General features: G+C 51.8%; 1 protein-coding gene and 1 long non-coding RNA gene across 6 annotated transcripts; both read left to right on the forward strand.

Annotated features, from left to right (window-relative positions):
• Nucleotides 1-877: 877 nt before the first annotated feature.
• LOC122459773 (C-type lectin domain family 4 member F-like) lies at nucleotides 878-20,932 on the forward strand. Of its 4 annotated transcripts, XM_043512873.1 has the most exons (8): nucleotides 898-2,113; nucleotides 4,551-4,670; nucleotides 16,171-16,278; nucleotides 17,523-17,575; nucleotides 17,618-17,663; nucleotides 18,446-18,597; nucleotides 19,469-19,587; nucleotides 20,478-20,932. In XM_043512873.1, exons 1-8 carry the CDS (start codon nucleotides 1,894-1,896, stop codon nucleotides 20,626-20,628), a joined length of 969 nt encoding a protein of 322 aa, XP_043368808.1. In that variant the 5' UTR covers nucleotides 898-1,893; the 3' UTR covers nucleotides 20,629-20,932. The 4 variants fall into 4 exon arrangements, with proteins under 4 accessions (XP_043368809.1, XP_043368808.1, XP_043368807.1 ...); XM_043512872.1 differs by having other exon boundaries at nucleotides 908-2,113; nucleotides 17,523-17,663; XM_043512874.1 differs by lacking the exon at nucleotides 4,551-4,670 and having other exon boundaries at nucleotides 878-2,113; nucleotides 17,523-17,663.
• On the forward strand, nucleotides 4,942-12,164 carry LOC122459774. 2 transcript variants are annotated; one of them, XR_006280671.1, is made up of 3 exons: nucleotides 4,942-5,640; nucleotides 9,086-9,089; nucleotides 11,860-12,164. It is a non-coding gene; the product is annotated as an uncharacterized LOC122459774 (long non-coding RNA). The 2 variants fall into 2 exon arrangements; XR_006280670.1 differs by lacking the exon at nucleotides 9,086-9,089 and adding an exon at nucleotides 10,540-10,543.
• Nucleotides 20,933-21,181: the final 249 nt, after the last annotated feature.

Below are 21,181 nucleotides of genomic sequence, written 5' to 3' on the forward strand. Positions count from 1 at the left end.
ACCCAGGTTACCGCCGGAGCAGCGAGCAGGTTCTGTCTCTTGTGACAGCAGAACTCCCACCTGTGGATGATCACACACAGGGAAAATATGCAGATGTGGACAGTCGTGGATGCCCATAGGATGGGGCTGGCTTTCGGGATGGGTGACGTGGGTGACAGCCCAGGGCGCCATGGTCCGGAGTCACGGAGCAGGACACAGGCCTGGCCCCCACACTGCCCCCAACCTGCCCCTCACCGTGATTTAGCGGGATGACGCTGGAGGCCCCACAACACAAGCGGGGCCAGGACACAGAGCAGGACTGTCATGGCTGGGGTGGAACTGGGGGCATCCCAGGAGGGGAGAGGGCACAGGCTTCCCCAGGACCAGCCCCGCCACTGCATGACCTCCGACAGCCAACTGCACACGCGGCACATGGGGGTGATGCCTTTACGCTCTCGCCAGAGCCCCACCCACAAGAGGGGGCCATAAAAAGCTGGGCACAGGGAGCTGGAACAATGTGTATAGTGGGGGGGCCGAGAGCCATTGAACCCAACTGTAAACCCTGCACGTGATGGAAACGGCTTCCAGCCAGGGGGTGCAACAGCCCCCCTAGATCCAGCACCAGAGCACTGTCTTCCTCTTCCCTCACACCTCCTCCCCACATCGAACCACCTCTCCTCTCCTCTCCGCTCCCTCCCCGTCCCTCTCCTTCGACATCCACCCGTCTCTCACCCCCCCTTCCCCATCCAACCACCTTTCCCCTCACTCCCCCTCCTATTACTTCCCCTTCCCCATCCAACCGCCTCCCTCTCCTCTCCCCCTCCTTCCCCATCCAAACGCCTCTGCCCTCCCTTCCCCCTCCAACTGCCCCCCGCACCCGCTTCTTCCCCCTCCAACCACCTCTCCCCTACACCCACATCCTTCCTCCCCATCCTTCCCACCCTTCCTGATCTCATCTTCCGCCCCTCCCCCATGGTTTCCGAAAGGGTGGGGGTGCGGGGCTGTCAGAGGAGAACAACAGGGGAGGCTGGCTGAGGGGGGGAGTTGGAACCAGGAACCTGGGGAGCAGCTGGCCAACCCTGGGGGAGCTCAAGTCACATCTTACCGACCTGCTTCTTTTGGGGTGGCTTGGGCTTGTTTTTGAAAGGCAGGGTCGCATATTTGTCTTGTGAGCCTTGGCAACTTTGGTTGACTTTCACCCGTCTGCCTTACGTTGAAAGGCTCTATAGGCCTTTACCAAAGCCCTGATCCACCCTGATCCCCTCCTATTTCCTTAAAATGGTAAATAGAAGGGGGAAACTGAGGCACAGACAGGTTAGGTAACTTGCCCAAGGTCTCTCAGTGAGTCAGGTGCAGAGCAAGGAATAGATACAGGGAGTCCCTATTGCCAGGTCTTGTCAGGGACCAGACCAGCAGGGAGAGCTGCTGGCCGGCTCTCTGAATAACCTCACTGCTAGACAACCTATAAGGCCACCTGCTGTTCCTGGGACCTGCCGGAGGAGCTACAGCACTGGCTGGCTGCCGGCTCACCAGGTCTGCTTAGACGCCTGGCACCCAGATGAGCTCAGTGGCTGCTCAATGTGTATCTTGCCCGCGGCAGCTGTGCTTCCCCGTCGTCCAGGCCCTGCTCCTGCTCTGCTCCAGCCCTGCTCCCCTTCGGCTTCAGACGTCTGGTTTGATGCCCAGCCCTGCCTCTGCCTCCCTCACTGCTTGCCCCCTCACTTCTGGCTTCGGCTTCTGTCTCTCTGGTACGGATCCTGGGCTCCGCCTCTGGCTGAGGACTCCGCTGTACCCCCACCCTGGCTCTGGCATTTGCCTTCTGGCCCTGGGCCCATTTCCTGGATGCTGCCCACGCTGGACCCAGCTTGAGCCCGTTGGCTGAAGTCTCATTTCCACCACGAGGCCTGACCGCACATGGCCCAGCTGGTAACAGGCCGGCTCTCACCACCAGGCATCCTTCCCATTTCTATTTCTGGGCCAGGGCTGTGTCATAGGGAGGCTCTAACCCAGCAGGCTGCTGAAAGGACCTACCTGCCAGCAATCGGGGGCTCAGCTCAGCGCGAAGGCAGGAGAATGGCGAGGGAGAATATCTATGAGAACCTGGAGGTGATGGAAGCTGCTCCTCAGCCAAAAGGTAAGCACAAGAGGCTGCACCAAACCCTGGACTCCCGCTGGCCTTTCCTTGGCTTTGTGGTCTCTGCATCAGCGTTCTGGGCAGCGATCGCTTGCTCCACTGACCATGTCCCCAGAGCTCAGCCTTGTGCTGGCAGGACAGCACCACGGGCAGTGGGTGAGGGTGCTCGGTCAGTCCTTCCCAGTGCATTCTCTCCCCTGCCAGTCCCCAACGGGAGAAGGGCACAGGGAGGAGAGATGGGAGTCCCTGCACAGCATCCCAACCTCCTGCTGGGCAGAGCAGTGGCATGGGCTGGCCATAAAAGCCATCCAGGCTCCCTCACCCCAGCCCACTGCCACCATCAGCCTCTCGCAGGAGGAGATCACCTGGATCGAATCCTCACAGCCCCCATTTCTGGGGACCAGCTTTCTCTCAACCCCCTATTTCACAGTGACACCTCCTTTACTTACCCTCTGCCCCTTCCCTGCCAGAGCACGTGCTTCTATCCATGAGCAGGGGTAGGGAGATGCTAGCTGTGTTAGCAGAGAAGGGTTTTCCCCAGGGCTCGGGAACAGCTACACCCACATCTCAAATATTGCGTGCAGATGTGGTTGCCCCATCTCAAAAAAGATACATTGGAATGGGAAAAGGTTCAGAAAAGGGCAACAAAAATGTTGAGGGGTCTGGAACGGCTGCCATGTGAGGCCAGTTTAATAAAATTGGGACTTTTAAGCTTGGAAGAGAGACGACTAAGGGGGGAGATGACTTAGGTCTATAAAGTCGTGACTGGTTTGGAGAAAGAGAATAGGGAAGTGTTATTTACCCCTTCACATAACACAAGAACTCGGGGTCACCAAGTGAAATGAACAGGTAGCAGGTTTAAAACACACAAAAGGAAGTGTTTCTTACCACAATGCACAGTCAGTCTGTGGAACTCCTTGCCTGAGGATGTTGTGAAGTCCAACACTATAGCAGGGTTCAAAAAAGAACTAGATAAGTTCATGGCCGATAGCTCCATCAATGGCGATTAGCCAGGCTGGGCAGGGATGGTGTCCCGAGCCTCTGTTTGCCAGAAGCTTGGAACAGGCGACAGGGGATGGATCCCTTGGTGATGCCCTGTTCTGCTTATTCCCTCCGGGACACCTGGCACTGGCCACTGTTGGCAGACAGGACACTGGGCTAGCTGGACCCTTGGTCTGACCCAATCTGGCCGTTCTCATGTTCTTCTATTTGGTGGTACAGGTGTCAGCTGAACAAGGGCCTCCTCCGGGGCTCTTTTATCCCCTTTGGTTTCAGTGCAATCCAGATGCCATGTGCCAGCTGTTCTGGTTATGAACACATGAAAGAAGCCCAGGAAGGGGCTAGAGACAGGCAGGGAGACGGGGCTGACGGAAGCGGAGGGTGCTGGTGAGGATGTGAGGTTCAGTAGGCAGCTGCAGCTAGCCACCCAGCTCAGCTAGGCTCTCTGCAGTGACAAAGGAAAACACAAGGGGAAATGTAGCCTGCACGGGGTGACAGAGAAGCTCCTCCCAGAATCTGTTTCAGTAAAGGCTGAGAACTGTAAACTTAGTACAGTAGTGAGAGGCAGCTTCACCCTCTAGTTAGAGTGAGAGAAGCCACTTCTGCAATGTAAGGGGATTATCTGGGCATCTGAGTGTTGTCTGCTGGTTCCAGAACCACACCCCATGGGGGAGCAGTGCAAGCTAATGGCTGAGGCCCACAGACAGGAAGGGGGGGCAGCAGGCTGAGACTTTCCGGGAGAGGAGAAATGACAGTCTTGCGTCTCCAAGCCGCTGCTGTTCAGCTTGGGGAGACCAAATCCAGACCACACAGACCACACTTACTTCTGTCAACACATAGATCCTGGCTCGAAGGCAGCTCTAGTCTTCTCCCTTTAATGTGCAGGGGAGACACAGTTTTCTGGCTTTGCCCTGTGATTCACCCCTTGGCTGCCTTGCAGTGAGGAGCCCAGCGTCCTGGGGATGGGTTATTAGACAGGGATGCTGTAGAAAGGCCTTCTGAGCACACTGCTGCTGTCAGCCCCACTTTTCTCCTGCAAAGAATCATTTCCCTCATTTCACTGCCTCGTCGTTTTGATATTTCATAAGTTGTTTCAGGTTCCTTTTCTCATTTAAAAATACTCCTTTGGGCATGGACTTCACAAGCCCTAAACTTCCCTCTCAAGAAAGGCTTAGGCAGGGGGAAAATCCTGCTTCCAGATCCCTCTCACAGGACGCCTGCCTGGCACTACAGTCACTCCTGATGTAGGGAGGGTGGCTTTTCAGATTCAAGTTCAGGTCAGTTCTGACCTTATTTGGCCTGATTCTGCTGTTGCTGTTAACCACAGTCAGGGAATCGGAGGCTGAGCAGTGATTCGATTTGGGGGATGGAGTTTCCATGGGGTCAGTGGCATTTGAGCTGTAACTTTCTATGGATATGTTTCTTCTTCTCCTTCAAGGAAATCCTACTGAGACATCGGTCCCTTGGCGGCACAGGGCGGGGGGGATCGTCACTGCTGTCCTTCCACTCCTGACGCTTGTGGCCCTGGCCAGCTCCCTCCTTGCTGTGACGTTTTTATGTAAGTTCAACTGCAGCTCCACGTTTGCCAACTTCCATACAGGCCAGCTGGTTCAACTAGGGGGCGGAGCACCCCCACATTTCAGCAGAATATCGACTGTGTTTCCAGTCTGTCCCTCCAAATAAATCTCCTCCTCCAGGGAGTTCGAATGGAGTTGTAAGATCTTGCCCTACTGGTTTGATATTAGCCAGCACATTCAGCCGCTCTCCCTGGCAGCCAGGCCCAGGCGGGGAGCAGGAGGGAGCCGCGTCTCATGCAGCTGAAGCTGGTTGCCCCAGGTCACTGCTCTGGGCAGTGCAGCAGCTGCCTGAGAGAACCTGGCTGGGGACGTGGCACCGGGCCGCCCCAACCATGGCCTGGCTGCTGGGCACAGGGGCCGAGTGAGCTGGAAATGTGCCAGGGGGAGAGGTGACTCCAGCTTGCTCGACTCCTGTCCCTGGTAGCCTGGTCTTGGTGGGGTAGCCCTGCCACCTCCCCAACCAGGCTGTCTCAGGCTGCCGCTGCGCCGCACAGAGCAGCAACCCCGAGCGGCCGACATGAGAAGTGGCTGGTCCTGCCCCTTCCACTCCCTGCCCGGGCCCAGCTGCCAGGAATGGGACCGATCGTGCTGGGGTCAGTATCAGCAGTAGAAGGACAGAGACTCTCTTCCTCCTTCCAACCCCCGGCATGCCAAGCAGAAATCTGGGGGGTGCTTCACCCTGCACACACACACCCTGTGCGTCGCCTCTGGCGAGTGGGTTCTTGAGCGTTTGCTGGCTGGTTTGTTGTGTTCAGTTTGCAGAGGCTGGTACGGGCAGTGCGCTGAGAGATGCAGAGCCTTTGATCAGATCAGATCAGGGCGGGGCTTCCCTGATTAGGAGGCCTATAAATGCAAGCAATGGAGTGGCAAAGAAGTCAGCAAACAACTGGAGATAGGGGAGTTAGAGTGCACGATTGTAAGGAGAGTTTGCGGGAGGGGCGGTGGCGTTCTGTTTTTGTGGCGTGTGGGGTTTTCTTTCTCCTTGACAGGCGCTTGGGCGGGAAGGGTGTGACAGACACAGAGGCAGAAGTGGTAGTGACCCAAGCATTGGAAGAGACAATAAAGATGACCAGATGTGGAAGCTGCAAGATGTACATGATCCTGGAGCGGGTAGCTGAAAAGAGCTTGTTTGTATGAAGTGCCGCCAGAGAGAACTGATGGAAGAGAAGAGCTGAGGTTTGGAGATGCAGATGGAAAGTATGGTTGAGTTTTGAAGGGGATTCGAGCAGATGATGGAGGGAAGGCGAGAGGAGGATGAAGGGAAAACTCAAGGGTGTCTGTGTGTTTGCGTCAGGGAAGCCTGGCTGTTTAAAAATAGCCAGAGCCTCGCGAACCAGCTGAGCGGCAGCGGAGCAGCGGGGACAGCAGAGCAGCTCACAGCAGGAGTTTGCCTGGGAGTTCGCCTGGAGTGAGCCCAGTGAGGCTTACATCTTGCCAACGTCTCTGAGGAAGCTCATAGTAGGTAGGTGATATGGAAGGGGGGGATTCAGCTGTTGTGACCTGCACTGGATGTGCCATGTTTGTCTTTCCACAGGACAGAAGCGACTTTGTCTGTACAAAGTGCAAGCTGGTCTCCATATTGGAAGAGAAGATTGAAGGTCTGGAGCAACAGGTAACGACCCTGCGTTGTATACGAGAGACTGAGGATTTTCTGGACCAAACTCAGGATAGCCTTCTAGGGGCACAAAGCTCTAAAGATGTAGAGCAGGTTGCACAGAGGAGCCAAGAGGCCAGTGAAGAAGCTTGGCAACATGTGACCTCCAGAAGAGGTAAGCGGAATGTCCGGGTTCCAGTAACACAGACACAGGTAACTAACCGCTTTCATGTTCTCTCCACAGGTACCAATGCGGAGAGTGGACCAGATGATATGTCTGGGGGGAGAAAGCAGAAGGAGACTCCGCTGGTTGGGAGGCATGAGATGCGATGTCCTGAGGTTGGGGGTTCCACGACCACCACTCCCAAGAGGAGAAGGCGGGTGGTGGTGGTCGGGGACTCTCTCCTCCGGGGGACTGAGTCATCTATCTGCCGCCCTGACCGGGAAAACCGAGAAGTCTGCTGCTTGCCAGGGGCTAAGATTCGTGATGTGACGGAGAGACTGCCGAGACTCATCAAGCCCTCGGATCGCTACCCCTTCCTGCTTCTCCACGTGGGCACCAATGATACTGCCAAGAATGACCTTGAGTGGATCACTGCGGACTACGTCGCTCTGGGAAGAAGGATAAAGGAGTTGGAGGCGCAAGTGGTGTTCTCGTCCATCCTCCCCGTGGAAGGAAAAGGCCTGGGTAGGGACCATCGAATCGTGGAGGTCAACGAATGGCTACGCAGGTGGTGTCGGAGAGAAGGCTTTGGATTCTTTGACCATGGGATGGTGTTCCATGAAGGAGGAGTGCTGGGCAGAGACGGGCTCCATCTTACGAAGAGAGGGAAGAACATCTTTGCCAGCAGGCTGGCTAACCTAGTGAGGAGGGCTTTAAACTAGGTTCACCGGGGGAAGGAGACCAAAGCCCTGAGGTAAGTGGGAAAGCGGGATACCGGGAGGAAGCACAGGCAGGAAGGTCTGTGAGGGGAGGGCTCCTGCCTCATACTGGGAATGAGGGGCGATCAACAGGTTATCTCAAGTGCTTATATACAAATGCACAAAGCCTTGGAAACAAGCAGGGAGAACTGGAGGTCCTGGTGATGTCAAGGAATTATGACGTGATTGGAATAACAGAGACTTGGTGGGATAACTCACATGACTGGAGTACAGTCATGGATGGTTATAAACTGTTCAGGAAGGACAGGCAGGGCAGAAAAGGTGGGGGAGTAGCACTGTATGTAAGGGAGCAGTATGACTGCTCAGAGCTCCGGTACGAAACTGTGGAAAAACCTGAGTGTCTCTGGATTAAGTTTAGAAGTGTGTGCAACAAGAGTGATGTCATGGTGGGAGTCTGCTATAGACCACCGGACCAGGGGGATGAGGTGGATGAGGCTTTCTTCCGGCAACTCACGGAAGCTACTAGATCGCATGCCCTGATTCTCATGGGTGACTTTAATTTTCCTGATATCTGCTGGGAGAGCAATACAGCGGTGCATAGACAATCCAGGAAGTTTTTGGAAAGCGTAGGGGACAATTTCCTGGTGCAAGTGCTAGGGGAGCCAACTAGGGGGAGCGCTTTTCTTGACCTGCTGCTCACAAACCGGGTAGAATTAGTGGGGGAAGCAAAAGTGGATGGGAATCTGGGAGGCAGTGACCATGAGTTGGTTGAGTTCAGGATCCTGACGCAGGGAAGAAAGGTAAGCAGCAGGATACGGACCCTGGACTTCAGGAAAGCAGACTTTGACTCCCTCAGGGAACAGATGGCCAGGATCCCCTGGGGGACTAACATGAAAGGGAAGGGAGTCCAGGAGAGCTGGCTGTATTTCAAGGAATCCCTGTTGAGGTTACAGGGACAAACCATCCCGATGAGTCGAAAGAATAGTAAATATGGCAGGCGACCAGCTTGGCTTAATGGTGAAATCCTAGCGGATCTTAAACATAAAAAGAAGCTTACAAGAAGTGGAAGGTTGGACATATGACCAGGGAAGAGTATAAAAATATTGCTCGGGCATGTAGGAAAGATATCAGGAGGGCCAAATCGCACCTGGAGCTGCAGCTAGCAAGAGATGTCAAGAGTAACAAGAAGGGTTTCTTCAGGTATGTTGGCAACAAGAAGAAAGCCAAGGAAGGTGTGGGCCCCTTACTGAATGAGGGAGGCAAGCTAGTGACAGAGGATGTGGAAAAAGCTAATGTACTCAATGCTTTTTTTGCCTCTGTTTTCACTAACAAGGTCAGCTCCCAGACTGCTGTGCTGGGCAACACAAAATGGGGAAGAGATGGCCAGCCCTCTGTAGAGATAGAGGTGGTTAGGGACTATTTAGAAAAGCTGGACGTGCACAAGTCCATGGGGCCGGACGAATTGCATCCGAGAGTGCTGAAGGAATTGGCGGCTGTGATTGCAGAGCCCTTGGCCATTATCTTTGAAAACTCGTGGCGAACGGGGGAAGTCCCGGATGACTGGAAAAAGGCTAATGTAGTGCCCATCTTTAAAAAAGGGAAGAAGGAGGATCCTGGGAACTACAGGCCGGTCAGCCTCACCTCAGTCCCTGGAAAAATCATGGAGCAGGTCCTCAAAGAATCAATCCTGAAGCACTTAGAGGAGAGGAAAGTGATCAGGAACAGTCAGCATGGATTCACCAAGGGAAGCTCATGCCTGACTAATCTAATCGCCTTTTATGATGAGATTACTGGTTCTGTGGATGAAGGGAAAGCAGTGGATGTATTGTTTCTTGACTTTAGCAAAGCTTTTGACACGGTCTCCCACAGCATTCTTGTCAGCAAGTTAAGGAAGTATGGGCTGGATGAATGCACTATAAGGTGGGTAGAAAGCTGGCTAGATTGTCGGGCTCAACGGGTAGTGATCAATGGCTCCATGTCTAGTTGGCAGCCGGTGTCAAGTGGAGTGCCCCAGGGGTCGGTCCTGGGGCCCGTTTTGTTCAATATCTTCATAAATGATCTGGAGGATGGTGTGGATTGCACTCTCAGCAAATTTGCGGATGATACTAAACTGGGAGGAGTGGTAGATACGCTGGAGGGGAGGGATAGGATACAGAAGGACCTAGACAAATTGGAGGATTGGGCCAAAAGAAATCTAATGAGGTTCAATAAGGATAAATGCAGGGTCCTGCACTTAGGATGGAAGAATCCAATGCACCGCTACAGACTAGGGACCGAATGGCTCGGCAGCAGTTCTGCGGAAAAGGACCTAGGGGTGACAGTGGACGAGAAGCTGGATATGAGTCAGCAGTGTGCCCTTGTTGCCAAGAAGGCCAATGGCATTTTGGGATGTATAAGTAGGGGCATAGCGAGCAGATCGAGGGACGTGATCGTTCCCCTCTATTCGACACTGGTGAGGCCTCATCTGGAGTACTGTGTCCAGTTTTGGGCCCCACACTACAGGAAGGATGTGGATAAATTGGAAGAGTACAACGAAGGGCAACAAAAATGATTAGGGGTCTAGAGCACATGACTTATGAGGAGAGGCTGAGGGAGCTGGGATTGTTTAGTCTGGAGAAGAGAAGAATGAGGGGGGATTTGATAGCTGCTTTCAACTACCTGAAAGGGGGTTTCAAAGAGGATGGCTCTAGACTGTTCTCAATGGTAGCAGATGACAGAACGAGGAGTAATGGTCTCAAGTTGCAATGGGGGAGGTTTAGATTGGATATTAGGAAAAACTTTTTCACTAAGAGGGTGGTGAAACACTGGAATGCGTTACCTAGGGAGGTGGTAGAATCTCCTTCCTTAGAGGTTTTTAAGGTCAGGCTTGACAAAGCCCTGGCTGGGATGATTTAACTGGGACTTGGTCCTGCTTTGAGCAGGGGGTTGGACTAGATGACCTTCTGGGGTCCCTTCCAACCCTGATATTCTATGATTCTATGATTCTATGATTCAAGACTGGCAGATCCAAGCTGGGCTGGAGAACTGGGAGGGGACACTGCTGGTGAGTAAAGTGGCCAGTGGAAACGTGATTATGAGAACTGGGCAGAGGAAAACACCAGCTAGTGAAGAAGTAGAGCTCAGGAATAGATTTGCTGAATTGGAAAATGAAGAAGACTTGTGGCAGGGAGTAGCCGAAGGTGGGAGGGCCAGGAAGAAGAGAAGAGCAGCTAGTCCTACAAGAAGAGGGGAAGAGTCAAGATACCCAGAGTTCGGAGCCCCAGGAGGACAGAGGATGACTTGCAGTAGATTGCAAGGGAGAGCAAAAGACAAGAGGACTTGCATGCAGAAGGAATGGGAGGAAGGCTGGAGAATGGCACCAACACCAGGAAGAGGCAGGTCTACGTGATTGGTGACTCCTTACTAAGAAGAATGGACAGGCCTGGCACCAGAGATGATCCAGAGAACACAAGGGTGAGCTGTCTGCCAGAAGCTAAGTTATGAGATGTGGACATGAAGCTGAAGAGGATCCTAATGTGAGCAGGAAAGAATCCACTGATTGTCCTTCATGTGGGAACAAATGATACTGCTAGATTCTTGCTGGAACGTACCAAGGGAGATGATGCCAGGCTGGGGAAGACACTTAAAGAAATGGAGGCTCAGGTGATCTTCAAGGGGATTCTACCTGTCCCTAGAGGAGGAGAATGGAGGTGAGGCAAGATGATGATGATGATCAAACCACGACTCAGGCAGTGGAGCTGTAAGGAGGTCTCTGGGATGACCGACCACTGGGAGTCATTCACTCACATAGGACTGTTCTCATGGGATAGACTCCACCTGAGTAGGGAGGGAAATAGATTCTGGGATGGAGGGTGGCACAACTGATTAAAAGAGTGTTAAGCTTGGAATTCAGGGGAGACAGTTGAGAGATGCTCATATAATCCCCACTTCTGATTCTAATTCTGAGCAGGAGAAAATGAAGTAAGAGCAGATACAGCAATGGAGAAAGGAACAGCAGAGGGTAGGTGAATGGACATCAAGAGGAAAGATAATTCCGATGAAGTGAGCTGTAGCTCACGAAAGCTTATGCTCAAATAAATTTGGTAGTCTGTAAGGTGCCAGAAGTACTCCTTTTCTTTTTCCCATAGCAATGATGCTAACACCCAAGTAGTAGGTGATACTGACAATAGCATGACTGTACTAACTGCGTGAGGAACCCTGGCGAAGCCGAGCAGAAACAACTAAGGTGTCTGTACACCAGTGCAAGAAGCCTGGGGAACAAAATGGAGGAACTAGATCTACTGGTGCAGGAAATGAAACCAGATGTTATAGGGATAACAGAAATATGGTGGAATAGAAGCCAGGACTGGCGTACAGACAATGGAGAGTATGTGCCATTCAGGAAAGAGAGAAATGCAGGTAAAGGTGGTGCAATAACATTGTATATTAATGCTGAGGCAGACTGACTGTAAAGAAATTAGAAGTGCTGGAACAGATAAAACAGAGTCTGTTTGCGTCAAAATCACTCTGGGGAAAAAAGGCTCCCCTCAGATAGTGCTTGGAGTCTGCTACAGACCCCCAGCATCCTATCTGGATATTGATAGAGACCTCCAGAATACCTGTAATGAAATATATACTCTTGGGAGCGGTGTGATTAGGAGGGACTTTAATTTCCCAGGTATAGATCGGAGGACAAGTACTAATCATAATGGTAGGGCCCATGCTTTCCAGGCTGTGAGAGCTGACAGATTTCTCCACCAAATAGTCACCAAACCAAGAAGAGGTGATGCCATTTTAGATTGAGTGTTGGTGAGTAGGGAGGACATCCAGAGAAGAACTGGTTGTAGGGGACAACCTTGGTTTGCGTGATCATGAGCTAATTCAGTTTCAACTAAATGGATGGATAAACAAAACTAGGGCTACAACTGGGGCCTTGATTTCAAAAGGGCAAACTTTAAAATATTAAGGCAATTAACTAGGGGAATGGACTGGGCTGAAGAACTCAAGGATCTGAAACTGGGGGAGGCTTAGAATTAGTTTAAGTCAAAGTTGCAGAAGCTCTCTGAAGCCTGCATTCCAAGCAAGGGGAAAAACTTCCTAGGGAAGGGTTGCAGACCAGGCTGGATGAACAAGCATCTCAAAAAGGTGATTAAGAGAAAGAAAAAATCCTACAAGGAATAGAAAATGGGATGGATTAGCAAGGAAAACTACCTCTTGGAGATCATAGAATCATAGAATCATAGAATATCAGGGTTGGAAGGGACCCCAGAAGGTCATCTAGTCCAACCCCCTGCTCAAAGCAGGACCAAGTCCCAGTTAAATCATCCCAGCTAGGGCTTTGTCAAGCCTGACCTTAAAAACCTCTAAGGAAGGAGATTCTACCACCTCCCTAGGTAACGCATTCCAGTGTTTCACCACCCTCTTAGTGAAAAAGTTTTTCCTAATATCCAATCTAAACCTCCCCCATTGCAACTTGAGACCATTACTCCTCGTTCTGTCATCTGCTACCATTGAGAACAGTCTAGAGCCATCCTCTTTGAAACCCCCTTTCAGGTAGTTGAAAGCAGCTATCAAATCCCCCCTCATTCTTCTCTTCTCCAGACTAAACAATCCCAGCTCCCTCAGCCTCTCCTCATAAGTCATGTGCTCTAGACCCCTAATCATTTTCGTTGCCCTTCGTTGTACTCTTTCCAATTTATCCACATCCTTCCTGTAGTGTGGGGCCCAAAACTGGACACAGTACTCCAGATGAGGCCTCACCAGTGTCGAATAGAGGGGAACGATCACGTCCCTCGATCTGCTCGCTATGCCCCTACTTATACAACCCAAAATGCCATTGGCCTTCTTGGCAACAAGGGCACACTGCTGACTCATATCCAGCTTCTCGTCCACTGTCACCCCTAGGTCCTTTTCCGCAGAACTGCTGCCGAGCCATTCGGTCCCTAGTCTGTAGCGGTGCATTGGATTCTTCCATCCTAAGTGCAGGACCCTGCATTTATCCTTATTGAACCTCATTAGATTTCTTTTGGCCCAATCCTCCAATTTGTCTAGGTCCTTCTGTATCCTATCCCTCCCCTCCAGCGTATCTACCACTCCTCCCAGTTTAGTATCATCCGCAAATTTGCTGAGAGTGCAATCCACACCATCCTCCAGATCATTTATGAAGATATTGAACAAAACGGGCCCCAGGACCGACCCCTGGGGCACTCCACTTGACACCGGCTGCCAACTAGACATGGAGCCATTGATCACTACCCGTTGAGCCCGACAATCTAGCCAGCTTTCTACCCACCTTATAGTGCATTCATCCAGCCCATACTTCCTTAACTTGCTGACAAGAATGCTGTGGGAGACCGTGTCAAAAGCTTTGCTAAAGTCAAGAAACAATACATCCACTGCTTTCCCTTCATCCACAGAACCAGTAATCTCATCATAAAAGGCGATTAGATTAGTCAGGCATGACCTTCCCTTGGTGAATCCATGCTGACTGTTCCTGATCACTTTCCTCTCCTCTAAGTGCTTCAGGATTGATTCTTTGAGGACCTGCTCCATGATTTTTCCAGGGACTGAGGTGAGGCTGAGATCAGAAAGTGCAGGGAAAAATGAGAACTGCCAAGAGTCAAGCAGAGCTGGACCTTGAAAGGGAATTAAAACCAACCGTAAATGGTTCTATAGGCATATAAACAAAAAGGGACTGCCAAAGACGGAGGATGTGTTGGAGATTGAAGATAATCTAGACATGGACAAATGCCTAAACAAATACTTTGACTCTGTTTTTAATAAATGGAATGAGGAGTTTAGGGGTAGTGGCAGGCTGGCTAATGGGAGTGAGGATATGGAAGTAGAAATTCCCACATCTGAGGTGGAAGTCAAACTCAAACAGCTTAATAGGACCAAATGGGGGGGCCTGGATAATCTCCATCCAAGAATATTAAAGGAACTGGCATGTGAAATTGCAAGTCCACCAGCAAGGATCTTTAGTGAATCCATAAACTCAGGGGTCAGACCCTGTGACTGGAGAATTGCTAATGGAGTTCCTATTTTTCAGAAAGAGGAAAAAAGTTATCTGGGAAACTACAGACCTTTTAGTTTGTCTGCTAGGTCTTCGAACGAATGTGGAAGGAGAAAGTAGTTAGGGGCATAGAGGTTAACAGTAATTGGGATAAAATACAACATGCTTTTACAAAAGGCAGATCATGCCAAACCAACCTTCTCTTTCTTTGAGAAAAGGACTGATATTTTAGAGAAAGGAAATGCAATAGATCTCATCTATCTGGATTTCAGTGCCATTTGATACAGTTCCACATGGGGAATTATGAGTCAAATTGGAGAAGATGGGGATTAATATTGCAGTTAATCCCTACGTGCATGACCTTGCACTTTGCACTACTGAATTTCATCCCATTTCTACTACTCCAGGTTTCAAGGTCATCCAGCTCTACTCGTAGGATATTCTGGTGCTTCTCCACGCTGGCAATACCTCCCAACTTGGTGTCATCTGCAGATTTCATTAGTGCACTCCCGCTTTTTGTGCCAAGGTCTTTAATGAAAACGTTAAATAAAATTTGTCCCAAGACCGATTCCTGAGGAACTCCAATAGTAACCTCCCTCCAGCCTGACACTTCACCTTTAAGCATGACCCGTTGTAGTCTTCCATTTAACTGGGTCCTGATCCACCTTTCAATGGGGTCGGGAACGAATTTTCCCCCAAATCAGATTGGCAGAGACCCTGAGGTTTTTTGCTGTCCTCTGCAGCATGTGACATGGGTCACTTGCAGGTTTGAACTAGTGTAAATGGTGGATTCTCTGTAACTTGAAGTCTTTAAATCAGTAACTCAGGCAAAGGTTATGGGCCTATTACAGGAATGAGTGGGTGAGGTTCTGTAGTCTGCAGGAGGTCAGATTATGCTCATGATGGGCCCTTCTGGCTGTAAGTCTAGAGACCTGTCTCTGCCTCAGTTCTCCACATGTAAAATGGGGGGAGGAGACTTCCTTATTTCACAGGGGTGTTGTGTGACATTAAATAATATATTAAAAACTGTGAGGTGCTCAAATACTGCAGTGGAAGAAGCCAGAGAAGTACGATGGATCGCAGGAAAGATTCTGCAGACAGCACTTAGATCATAAGTCTGTTGATGCACGAGCTGGGAGAGAAGCTGGTTCCCTGGGGCATCGCTGTGTTGGCCCTGCAGCTCTAAGGGGAGTGAAAGGCTGATTTTTAGGGACAGATGCTCTGCAGGTGTAAATCGAAGGAGCTCCTCTGAAGTCAGATTTACATCATCTGAGCAGCTGGCCATCAGTCTTTCAAACCCAGATCCACAGAGGCATTTGGGGTTCTGGTTTCCATTGAAATCCCTGGGAGTTTGTTGCTTGAACACCTTTAAGGGTCTGGGCCTAAAGTTAGTGGACAGGCCCCTGAGAAACAGCAGGAGCAGAGCTGTCAGGATTGTTAATAAGCACTTGGACTGCCAGTGCCCACAAGCTGCACCCACGTCCAGCTTTCCATAGCGCTAGGTGCTGCAAAACACACAGTAAAATGAGGTCATAGAATCACAGAACCATAAGGTCAGAAGGGACTGGAAGGGCCTCCAGTCTAACCCCCTGCCAAGATGCAGGATCTGTTGTATCTGACCCATCCCAGACAGACGGCTCCAGCCTCTTTTCGGAGACCTCCCATGAAGGAGCTTCCACAACCCCCCTAGGCGTCTGTTCCATCGTCCTGCTGGTCTCACAGTCAGGAAGTTTGTCCTGAGATTTAATCTCAATCTCCTATGCTGGAGTTTGTAGCTCCCTGCTCCAGAGAGCTGACGCCCTACATTAAGATGGTGTAACATACACCAGGAGAGAGCCCCAAACGGGGCCTTGGCTTTGCCCGTGTCCCTCTTCGGGAGGGAAGCTTTCCAAGATTAAAATAAAAGAAGTCCTAGAGAACAGGCTCACACTCGGAGCATATTCCTTCTCTGGACGTGGCTGGTCTCCAGCCGCAGTTCAGTTCGGTCGCTGACCTGCAGACATGTGATTTCTAGATTTCCAGGCACAGAGCAAGCTGCAAGCGGTTGAAGAAGCGATTCAGAAGCTCCAAGTCTCTCTGCGGCCTGACAACGCCTCGGATACGTCAGCAAAGGAATTGGACAGTAAGTCGCAGGACGAGGGTCTCAGGCATCAGGGTCAGCTCCCCTCCCTTGGCCTGGAAGCTGAGCACTCTCCTGCCGAGAGGTATGGTGGGTGCCTGGCACCGTCCTACTCCCCTCCATATACTTCCCTGCCAGGTGGTCCTGTCCCCCTGTCTAATGAGCTGCTGCTCTGCACATTCCTCTGCCAGCGGAAACTCTGTTCCCAGGGATGGGGGGCTGCTCCAGGTTCCCTCCTAGCTCCCTTCCTGGCAGTGGCAGGCTGGCTGCATCCGTCCCATGCTCCTAAGCAGTTTGCCTAGTGGTCAACAGCTTCCGTCCTTTCCCTGCTGCTTCCTTCGCTCCGTAGTTTTCACCAGGGCCCCCGGATTGTCAGGACTGCATTTGCGGGAAAGACAGATGCAGCTCATGAGACATACAGGGCCGAATTCAGACCCTGGTGTAAGCAGGACGCCAGTGGAGCTGCGCTCGTGGGTCTCAATGTGTCCCCCGCCCCAGTCCCCAGCCCCCGAGCCCTTCCCATGCAGCTACAATAAATGGGTAACTGCCACAGTCTCATTGCTGGAGGCAGGGCACCCTCTTGTGGCCACGTGTCACAACCCTCTGTCTATCTGGCACAGGGCTGGACATACAAATGCATCCGATGAAGTGAGCCGTAGCTCACGAAAGCTTATGCTCAAATAAATTTGTTAGTCCCTAAGGCGCCACAAGTCCTCCTTTTCTTAAACCGGGCTATGGATCAGGTTATTCAGTGTCCAATCAGAAGATGGGCCTGAACTAAAACCCCAGCACAGAACACACCCGAAAGCTGGGCTGTTGAAAATCCCGGCCTGGAGCCCAGTGCCATGGCTCAGGTCCATGGATGTTCCTGCAGCCCCAGCTCTGCCACCTGCTGCAGGTGACCGACTTACAGCTCACAAGGTAGGAGCGAATGGGGAAGAGGTGGCTGGGTAGATTGGGGGTACAGGGCTAGAGTTCAGGAGAGCTGGGTTCAATTCCCAGCTCTTCTGCAAACTTCCTGTGTGATCTTGGGCACGTCTCCCTGCACCTCAGTTTCCCAGCAGGAAAATCATCCTTTATTTCTCCCACCTACAGTCTATTTTGACAGTGAGCTGTTGAGAGCAGGGACTGTCTCCTCCTGTCTGTACAGCGCCTGGCACACAGGGACCTGCAGGTGCAGCTCTACTATATGTGCTGATAATCAAGTGTTCTGCATCTCTACTGAAGTCGCTGTGACTTTCTTCTAGGTCTGCAGCTCCTGGACGAAGAACAGGCAAGAGCCTGGATGCTGAAAGACCAGCCAGGTAATGTCAGTGCAGCGTATGGAAAAATCCAGATCCGTCTGGACAACGTTAGTGCAGCGCGAGCAGCAGTGCAAGGTCACTGCAGTAAGTACTAGCTGCAGAGCTGGCTCGTGCCATCTCTCCGGGTGCTGAGGATAAACGGAGGATTTCAGCTCCAAGGCTGACAATGCAGCGCCTTTCACCAGCACCGAGTTCTCATTCATTAAAAATCACCTGTGGCTGCACCTGTGCCCACACCGGGGGGATCAGGGTGCAGTTAACTTACATCCTGGGCCTCGTTAGCCTAACAGGAGCACCCAGCTCTCAGCTCTTCTTAGAAGCTCCAAACCTGTCAGGTCACAGGGAAAAAGTGATACTGGCATTTCAGTGTATGGGGCGTTACTTTCACCAAGCCAGCGCCCCCTTCAGGGTGTTGGGGGAGGTGCCAAAGTGCAAAAGACCCGAGACCTTCACCACTTACGATCACTGAAAATTGTTGTTACAGAACTAGGGGATGTTCCACCTTGGGCAGCTACATTCCCCCTCCTGAATTCCCCCTGCCAGCTCAGCCGAACAATGAGTCTCCCCTTTCCCATTACAGCCCTGCTGCTCTGCACTGGGACCAGCGCCCATGGTCCAGCCCAGATGCAGCTGCATTTCAGTGCTGGGGGAGTGACCCTGTGGCGTCTGCTATCTGCAGTGCCCTTTGGGATCCATCATGTGGCCACAAAAATTACTTATTGTGATGCTGGAGAATCTGGATGCCGAAGTTCCCTGGGCTTGGGGCAGCTGAAGGGCAGGGGAAATGCAGCACTAGAAACCCTGAGCTCCCTGCGTGTGTCCCTGTGACTTTAGCCCGGGCTTCTCACCTCAGTCTCTGCTCCTAGGTGACATGCTGACAAAGCTCTCCAGGGGCTGGAGCTTTTATAGTGGGAACCTCCATTACTTTTCTCAAGAAAAAAAGCCGTGGGATGAGGCCGAGCAGTTCTGTGTGTCTCAGGACTCTCACCTGACCTCTGTCTCCTCCCAGGTGGAACAGATGAGTGAGGGAACCTCCTAGGGGCTTGGATAATGGGTCAGTGCCTTGTTTCATACCAGAAGGAGGTGGAAGGTGGCAGCTGAGTTTGCAAACCATCGGAGAGGATGCCAAGCCTTGGAACCTGACTCAGGGGATTCACCCATCAGTTTAAAAGCAGAGATTGGCAGAGGATCAGTGCCAGGATCAGAGTCTGGGGTACCGGGGGAGGGGGATTTGGGGTCAGGCTCATTTCTGATTTTCCCTACTTCCAATGTAGCATTTGCTGAAAACCCAATGACCTTTCCCAGTGAGGACCCTCTTTGATCCCTCTCCCCAGTCTTGAGCTCCTGCTGGACAATCTAGAAGCCTGTATCTGGAAGGCTTGTGGGCAAGGGGCCATGCACCTCTCAGAGAATCCTCTCTCCCCACGTGCGCATGGTAGCCCTCACCCCAGGCCTCTGGGGCACTTTCTCAGGAGGAAAATCCCACCCTCCTGCAGGGCTAGACTTTGCACCCAGTTCTCTGCTCCTAGCTTTGCCGCCTCCAAGGGCAGGGGGCTGGTGTGAACTCTGAGGTGCCCATCAGTAAGTGCCGCACCCAGCTCTGAGGAGACCGTGGTGGGGAGTGTTCTGAGGCAGGTCGCTGTTCTTAGCCCCATCCAGCTACAGATGCAGACACAGACACAGAGCTGCTCCAGGACCCCCTTGGGGTCTCCCAGCTAGTCACTGTCAGCGTTTGGGGCAGGACAGCGTGTCTCCCACTGCCCAGTGCCCTGTTCACACCACCGGATGCCCTTTCCTCTCGCCCAAAATCTGCTCAGCCCAGGCAGCTGTGGCTGCATCCTGCAGCCTCTCTTGGGTGACCTGGACACGCTGCAAACTGTGTCTTGCAGGAGTTTCTCTCCAAGGAGACCAAGGGACAAGGTCACTGGATTGGACTCACTGACCGGGAGACAGAAAGCAGCTGGCACTGGGTGGATGGCACAGAATTCAGAGCAGACGCAAGCAGGGAGTGAGTAAAGCTGGAGATACGTGATTATTTATTACACGTTTGGTCATCAGCTCTTTCGGGCAGCATCTGTATGGCCCCTTGTGTCTATGCAGCACCTGGCACAGTGGGCCCAACCCTGAGGGAGGCACCGTGCACTGCCACAACAGCAATCCTCTCAGGAATATCTACTAATGCCCCTTTGCCTAGAGCAGGAACCTAAACATGGAGTGTGTGTTCAGTGCCCACTGAGACCAAGGTCCAGAGCCTTACTTGGGGTAACTCGGCATTGACTTGAATGAACCACATCCATTTACACCAGCTGAGGATTTAGCCCCAAGACAAGTAAATATAGCCAGGTCAGTCTGGCGTGAGCGGCAGGGTTCAGCGTTCTCCTTGGGATTGCTCTGTGCTCTCCGGCTGGGGAAAGGGAGGCTGCAGGGACTGGGGGCCTGGCCGGAGCCAGCTGCAGTCGGTGCAATGACCTCAGTGGGCTGTGGACGCGTCCCATAACCAGGGCCATGGAAAAGTTAATGAATGATCCCCACTGCCCTCTCTCTCCATTCCTGTGTTCCCATCTCGGGGTGTTCCTGGAATGTGCTGGGCCATGTGCTTTGATTCTGGGCACTGAGATCTGAGTTGCTGCTTCTCAGCATTTGGAGCCACAAACTGACTTTGGCTCTTCGCTGGCCCATCAGGCGCAGGGCAATTGCTACCCTTTGTCCTCAGAATCCCTTTGTTACCATGGCCACGAGTGCTGTGGAGAACTCTGAGGGGTAGCCGGGGGGTGGATCGCTTCACCGCGTCATTTCTGGGTGTCGTGGTCCCCTGCCAACAATAGAGTCCACAGAGCAGAACTGAGCTCAGGAATTGGCTCTGGTTCTCCACTGAGACATTAACACTCTGATCTGTAGGTTCTGGGAGGAGAATCAGCCAGACAACTGGGATCAGCGGACAGAAGGCAGAGAAGACTGTGTTGAGATCCACCCAAGCAGGCTGAATTTGTGGAATGATGCCAACTGCATTCAGCTTTCTAGGTGGATTTGTAAGCAGGCTCACAGATAGGCTGTGCTGTGACATGCAGGTCCCAGCACCTCAGAAAGCACCATTATTTCCAAGCTATGGAGCATGTTTTCCAGCCACCTGCTCATGAGGAGCCCTGTGTACTGGAGGGGGCCGCATGGCATATGCATTGCAGGGACTCTTTGTCTTGGTGTGATATTTCTGGCTGCAGCAGAGGTAGCTGCCCTTATGCCGCTCAGTGTGCATGGCTCTGCAATGTGTATGTTTCCAGGTCTGTCACTAAATAAAGTCCTTGGATCATAGAGTTATTATTTCATAATCACCCAATAAATAATTATTTGCCTGACTTGAATTTCTAATTTTTGCACCTTTTGATCAGATGTCATGATGATATCAGAACCATCTATATATACATTTAAAAATGTCCAATTGTATATGGTAAGCAAGGTATGTCGCCAAATATGTTTGGGCCACCGAGGAGATAAATTCAGGCTCAACTCGGAGACCGGCTTCAACAGCTGTTCGAATTCTCCAATCCCTGTGCTGCTGTGCCATGAATTCTTGGTTTCTTTGCACCCATTCTGAAGGAAAAAAG

This window comes from Dermochelys coriacea, chromosome 4, assembly GCF_009764565.3.
Source record: "Dermochelys coriacea isolate rDerCor1 chromosome 4, rDerCor1.pri.v4, whole genome shotgun sequence".
NCBI lineage: Eukaryota > Metazoa > Chordata > Testudines > Dermochelyidae > Dermochelys > Dermochelys coriacea.